Source organism: Hippoglossus hippoglossus, chromosome 1, assembly GCF_009819705.1.
Source record: "Hippoglossus hippoglossus isolate fHipHip1 chromosome 1, fHipHip1.pri, whole genome shotgun sequence".
Taxonomy (NCBI): Eukaryota; Metazoa; Chordata; class Actinopteri; order Pleuronectiformes; family Pleuronectidae; genus Hippoglossus; species Hippoglossus hippoglossus.
In genome coordinates, this window is record NC_047151.1 from 19111339 (window position 1) to 19118062 (window position 6724).

Here is a 6724-nt window from a genome sequence, read left to right on the forward strand (position 1 = left end):
GGCACCCGACTAATGTTTTCAGAGAGACTCGTGGTCCTTTACATTCTCTGAGAGCGTGTTACTGGTGTGGGAGATGAGAACCACTGAAACCACAGACTCATTAAGTTGTTGAAACAAATCAGCAACTTGCATGTTAATTAGCGAACAATACTTTACACACATGTTCTGGAAATGTGAAGATTTTATATTTTTCTTTGTAGGGTAGTAAAATATTTGAGTTTTGAATTGTGGGACAAAACAGGCTTTGTCACAAAGTGTCAACTTGGACTTTCGGAAAACTGTGATACAGACAAAACAATTGATTTATCAAGAAGACAATTGGCAGATGAATCAATAGTGAATGTAATCATGAGTTGCATCCCAAACTTTCAGTGGAGTTTTAGTTTTGTCCATCTGTCTGTCCCATTGCTCTGAACACAATATCTCCAGAACACCTTGTGGGCATTTCTTCACATTTGTAAGCAACAGTTGGACTAAAGGAGGAACTGTTTAGACTTTGGTCATCAAAGGCTAAGGTCGCTTTGACTTCACAAAGCACATGTCTTGTATTGTGAAAGCAGGAAGACCTCAGGGATCCGTTCAAATTTGTTACAAATGTTCACTAATGAATGAACGGATTAGAATTTAGTGGTCAAAGGTCAAGGTCGCTGTGGTCTTGTGAACACAAAATCACAAGAGCGGCTTTAAGGCATTTCTTCAAATTTTGTATAAACTTTCAGATCAAGTGAAAAATTAACTGATTTGATTTTGGTGGTCAAAGGTCGAGGTCACAGTGACTTCAAAAATCCTTTTTTGCCTTGTGTTATCTTAAGAATGCCTCTAGAGAACCCTTTCAAGCGTGGCACAAACGTTCACTAGGACTCATTGATTGACTGATAAGGGTTGGGTGGTCAATGGTCAAGGTCATAGTGGCCTCATGTATGTTTTTGACTTCTTGATCAAGTCTTCTTTTAAGTAATTTCGAACGAAAGATTCACAGATATGTAGCGTTAGGTTCATAAGTCATAACACAACCCATGAATAAATTCAGGTGACTAAGAGGTTCTGAATGTTTACGTCTGTTGTGACCAGGAGCTGGGTGTTGTGCAAAAGGCTGACGTATCAGCAAGTGAACAGAATGAAGCAATCCAACCACGAACTGTCACATCAGACGATAGTTATCCGCCAAGTTAAATTAAAGTGCTCAAAGTCATATTATAATGTATAAAGTCGACTAAGATCATCACATGAGCATATGAGCTGTAATCTTTAGTTAAAGTTCATTAATGGAACTCTTACTCTGACCAGAAACACACCGGTGAAGGTCATGACACCGGTGAAGGTCATGACACATGACTGTGCAATGCAACATCTACGTAATAGCCGAGTTAATTTGGAGAGCAGGTAGGACACAAAGGCATCCATCTTTCCCCCCACCTTTATTCTCATTCCATTAGCTGTACATGGCACATTCTTGGTTTAAGTGCTACCTTCGCACAAATAATTCAAAATCGTCATCGACACAGTGAAGTCTTTGTGACACGCAACGGGACAACTCCTTCAGGTCGTCACCAACATGTTTGCTTTGTTGATCCTTCATGTTTCAGCAGAATAAAATGCAGGGATAGACAAAGCTATTGTTACTCTGAGGTGACATCATTTTTCATGTCAACCGTCAACCATATAAAGGCTGTGACAAACACTGAGGTTAAGTTAAATCTGAAGGTGAAGTGATATTGGACTGAGGCAGCTTCCATCTCAAGGCAGCTACAGACATACAATTCGGAGAAGCTTTGTAAGTACAATATTATTTTATAGAAAGTAGAAAAATGGCTGATTATACCGCACAATTTTCATCATTTTCTGTTTTGGAAACTGTTTAAAGGTTTTCTTTGATTAAGTGAGACAATATTTTGCTTCTTCTTATAGACGCAGAAGAGACTAAAGATGCTCCTGATCATCCTGATACAACTCCTGATCGTCGGTGAGCAAAACGTGTTCTTCTCACAGACAGCAGCAGTTTTGGGAAAAAGGAAACTCTCGTTGACTTATGTTTTATGTTTTGATCAATAGCATCAGCAAATGCCCAGACAAACACCACCACTGTGGCAGCTACAACCACCCCTGTAGCAGCTACAACCGCCACCACTGTAGCAGCTACAACCGCCACCACTGTAGCAGCTACAACCACCCCTGTAGCAGCTACAACCACCCCTGTAGCAGCTACAACCACCCCTGTAGCAGCTACAACCGCCACCACTGTAGCAGCTACAACCGCTGGTGCCACCACGACGGCTGCTGGTGCCACCACGACGGCTGCTGGTGCCACCACGACGGCTGCAGCCACAACGACTGCCACTAACACTGCTGCACATGCTGGGATCGTATCCGTGAGCAGTCTGGTGTTCTGTCACTTCAGTGTTGTTGTCTTCATGTCCCTCTGTACAGTGTGACTTGGTTGTAATGTCTTTTTTTAAACACATTTATCGGTACTTACAAAGTATGTAATTTATATTTAGATACACAGAATAAGCACTGGTGTTGATAGGATTAACAATCCATATGATACAAAGTGTTAAAAATAAGTTTGTGCCTATTTATTGTCACTGTCAAAGTAAAGTTACTGATAACTTATAAATCCATAACTGATATTTTAAAGATTGACTGTTAAAATGATGTTTAACAAGCTAAACTGATATCAGTGTTTTCTATTGTTGAAGCAGTGTTTCAGTAAACTTTTCAACTGTTGTTGAGGCCTACATTGAGGCCAGAATTTGGACGGATTAGGAATGAAGTCCTGATCATTTATTTGGGTCATTGATTTGTTATTTTACAGCAGATAAATAAAATGACACAGCAACAAACCTTGAAAAATATCTTTAATTCCTTTAGATAAGATCACGTCTGATCTGACTGGAAACATCTTGTCCTCTGTTTACTCATAGTTTGAATTCTAGCTATGGTTTTACATAATTCACAGTTTATTTCTTTATGTTGAATCAGGCAATGAGAACAGGCTCTGACCTTAAATGCATCTTAATCCTGGGTGTGGCACCATACATCAAAATTACTTGTTTAGACTGACATTATTTGCCATAATGGCCTCAGCCACAGTAAAAGAAAAAGGCTTAAGACCATAATTTTCATTGTTGCCTCCACCAAGGAGGTTCTGTTTTCACCCCTGTGTTTATGCGTTGGCTGGTTTGTTTAAAAGCAAGATTACACAAAACTAGAAACGCATTTCTGTGAACCAGGTGGAAGCACGTGGTATGGGTCAGGGAAGATATGGATATGGATCAGGAGGCAGATCCAGGATCTTTTTAATCTTTAATATTGCAAGATAGGGTGCTTTTCAGTATTTTACAATTTCCCCAGGGAATTATGGGTTTTGGGTTGCATCAGTTAGAGGTGAAACACAAACACAAAATAAGAACATAAGGCAACTAAACACATCATAAAGAAAATAAAGTAAACCATAAAAAGATATGTTCATAGATTAAATAATTTAAAACCCGACATGGTGCAGACTTTAAATACTTGTAACTAGAAGCCTTATTTTTACCAGGAGTCACTGATGTCAGTCATGTGAGAGCCGTCAGTCATAGTCATTGTTTGAACATGGGTGTGTAAATGTCGTACTGTCAATGATCCCTGAGTGATTCACACTGAGGGAGCAGCCAAGAGAATGGAAATTTATATCTTAAAGGGGAGTTTCAAGTCTGTTAATAGTTACCACCACTGCATGTGTAGAAAAATAAATTCTTCAGAGCAGCAGCACAAAATCTGATATAAGGATCAGTTGAAGGAGAAAACTGCAAGTTTGAAAAAGTTTGAAATTCTGGGGATGAGTTTGACTAAAGAAGTGATCTCAACCAGGGTTTTTGCAGTTTTCAATATAAAATTAAGTTATTTTAACTGGCAATTATAATTTCTAATCACAATTAATACAATTAGCACAACCCTGCTGCATTAGATGGATAGGTGTATTAACCAAAAAAAAAAAAAAAATTCAATTTAAGCTTTTTGTTAAAGAAGTGACATTATGTGCTAATGAGCTTCTAAGCTATTGAAGCTAATCAAAAGTCCACAAAACCACATTTATTTTAGTGTCATGTTGTAAATTAGCATAAACCCTGTAGCAGGCAAACATAAACAAAAACATTTTGAAACTTATTTTAATGATATTGAAGATTTTTAACCAGCTTCTAAATTTCTGAACAAAGACAACAGCGGTCAAGGTGTATTGTGGGTAATGTAGTGCTGAGACTAACTCATGATTGGTCAAGTGTATGCATGGGCGGGACCTCTCTACTGCACCCTTAACCCCCCCAATCAACACTGTGCAGACTCTGGCTCCAATGCACTATAATGTTAACAAACTGTTATTATCTTTAGATCATGATCAGGGACACAGCTTTAAATAAATACATTATGAACACACATGAGAGTAAAAAGTCACATCTTTCCAAAACCAGGAAATTTATTTACAGTTCAAGTCAGTCACATGCAACTTTTTTCCTAAAATGAATAAACATGAAATTAGCAAAAAACAAGAAAAGAAAAAAAAAGCACATTATTTTCTCCAAAAAAAAACATATACAAAAATAGAGCTTACAAATACTGTACAGCAATTGTCTCTAAAAATATTCTGCTGCAGAATTTTTAGTTTTACAAACAATGTCTGTGAGAGTCCACAAACATAATCAGTGTTAACAAAAAAAACGGGGAAGGTGTGAGGGCAGAGGGAGGGGAGGGTTTGTTTGGAGAAAGTGTGTGTGTGGGGGGGGGGATTTGTGAGTTGGCAGGGCACCACTAGAGTTACAGAGGAATAAATAACACGATACAAACAAGAAAGTTCACTTCAGGGAGGCAGTGATAGAGAATCCTACATGCTCTGGTCGCTGGAAGTATAATGTACCAATTGCGTATTGTTTGTTAATAAATCAGCCCGTCACTTTCTACTCAGAGTACCGGTCATGTTTTCACGTGAAGTGACGGAACTATCTGATCTCTTTATAATGGAGTTAATGGAGTCAGAACCAGCAGTGACATTAATGGTGATTTTACTGGTGGGAAGCCATTTATTACTATATTCACCACTGGCTCAGTTTGCTTTTCTATTTTTGGCTAAAACCGTACAGACTCTCCTCCTGTTCTTTTCAAACTGCAGGACCTTCTCTCTCATTGGCACTGACAACATTTTGAGTTGACTGTGATCAGGACGGCACACGGGGGGGGGGGGGTACAGGTGGAAAGGCTGAAAAAGTGTTTACAATCAAACACAACACTTAAGATCGCCCAAATGGCAGGAAGTGTTCAGCTGCCATTTAATTCAGATGAAGGCGCCTTTCTTGTGCACAAACACAACTATTGACACTACTGTCTACATACACTTAACAATGGTAATATCAGTGGCAACTTAACAATGCAAAGTAGCATGCTTACACATTGAATGTCCTCGTGTTCGTTTTCTTTCTCTCGTGAGCCGTACATTCAAAGACGAAACACTTAGCAGGAACGTAGCTTTAAGACTTCTGTTATTAGCACTGAGCTAAGAAATGTGTCATGGTTTCGGAACAAGTGGCAGAATTATTAACTTATGTACAGTTTTGAGGAATAATGTAGGACCACTCCCTGTTCGCTGTGAGAGGTTAAGTTTTATGAAACAGTCACAGCCTCTTCATAACCAAAGACTGAGAAGGGAGAAGGTACCAAATGAAAATTCACACAACAGAAGGCCCTTATGTTGCATATTTTGTTCAACATAAAACCACAGCCTTTCCCGTGATCAACACACACTCGATTAAAGAGGTTGTGATATGGCCAATTAACACAGCCCTGGTCTTTTGTTTGGTAATTGAGGCAGTTTTTGTTCAAATAAGGCTAATGTGGGCAACATCAATCATATTTTGTATGTAGGCGTCAATAGTTTTCTCATCAGTAGAGGGCGTAGCGAAGTAGAATGTATGAGGATCTTTTAGGGCATGATAACTATCAACTGAAATGCTTCACACAGCACAAAGAAATCCTGTTTTTGCTCTGATCCGAGTGTTGACATTTGACGAAGGTTGTCGCAGTCGGGTGCGGGCCGACACTCAAACCACAGAGGTGAGAGCAACAAGGCTTCTCTGCCGCAGACGGTGAAAGGCGTTGAAATGACGGGAACCTGTGCAGATATGTCCATAAAAGTATTTGGTGTTGGAGAATATAATCTTATTAGGAATGTTGTGTTATTAAAGACACAATCAGTATATATTTTAATGTTTGAATCTGAGGTGCTGTTTATTCACAAAGTTATTTCAAGCCGTAGAGTTTTAGTTATCTCCATCAAGGAGGTTATGTTTTCATTCGTGTTTGTTTGTTTATTAATTAGCAGGATTATGCAAAAACTACTGGGATGGGGAATGACCAAAGTAAGAAGCCTTTGAATTTTGTTGCGGATCAGGGGTGGATCCAGGAATTTATTTTCACTTTCTTTAAAATTGCAAGATTAAAAATTTCAACATTTTCGTGGATTTCTTGCAGAATAATCTGTGAAATAATAATAATAATAATAATCTGTCATCTTGAAATAAATAAGACATGTTTAGGGGGCTGGTACTTAGTTTGATTTCAGATAGAAATCTGGATCTAATAAATTGAAATGTGGTTTCATAAGGGTACTGTTGGACCTTGGTGGAGGTAATTCCATTTTGTTGAATAGGGAGTGTAGTTGTGTTTTGTTGTTAATTTCAACAACAACACA

At 38.6% G+C, this 6724-nt stretch overlaps 1 protein-coding gene across 1 annotated transcript; it reads left to right on the forward strand.

Moving 5' to 3' along the window:
- Positions 1-1644: 1644 nt before the first annotated feature.
- Positions 1645-3309, forward strand: LOC117766242 (uncharacterized protein PB18E9.04c-like). Its single transcript, XM_034593108.1, has 4 exons — positions 1645-1774; positions 1909-1963; positions 2053-2308; positions 2339-3309. The coding sequence occupies exons 2-4, from the start codon at positions 1927-1929 to the stop codon at positions 2430-2432; spliced, it is 387 nt and encodes a 128-aa protein (XP_034448999.1). The 5' UTR covers positions 1645-1774; positions 1909-1926; the 3' UTR covers positions 2433-3309.
- Positions 3310-6724: the final 3415 nt, after the last annotated feature.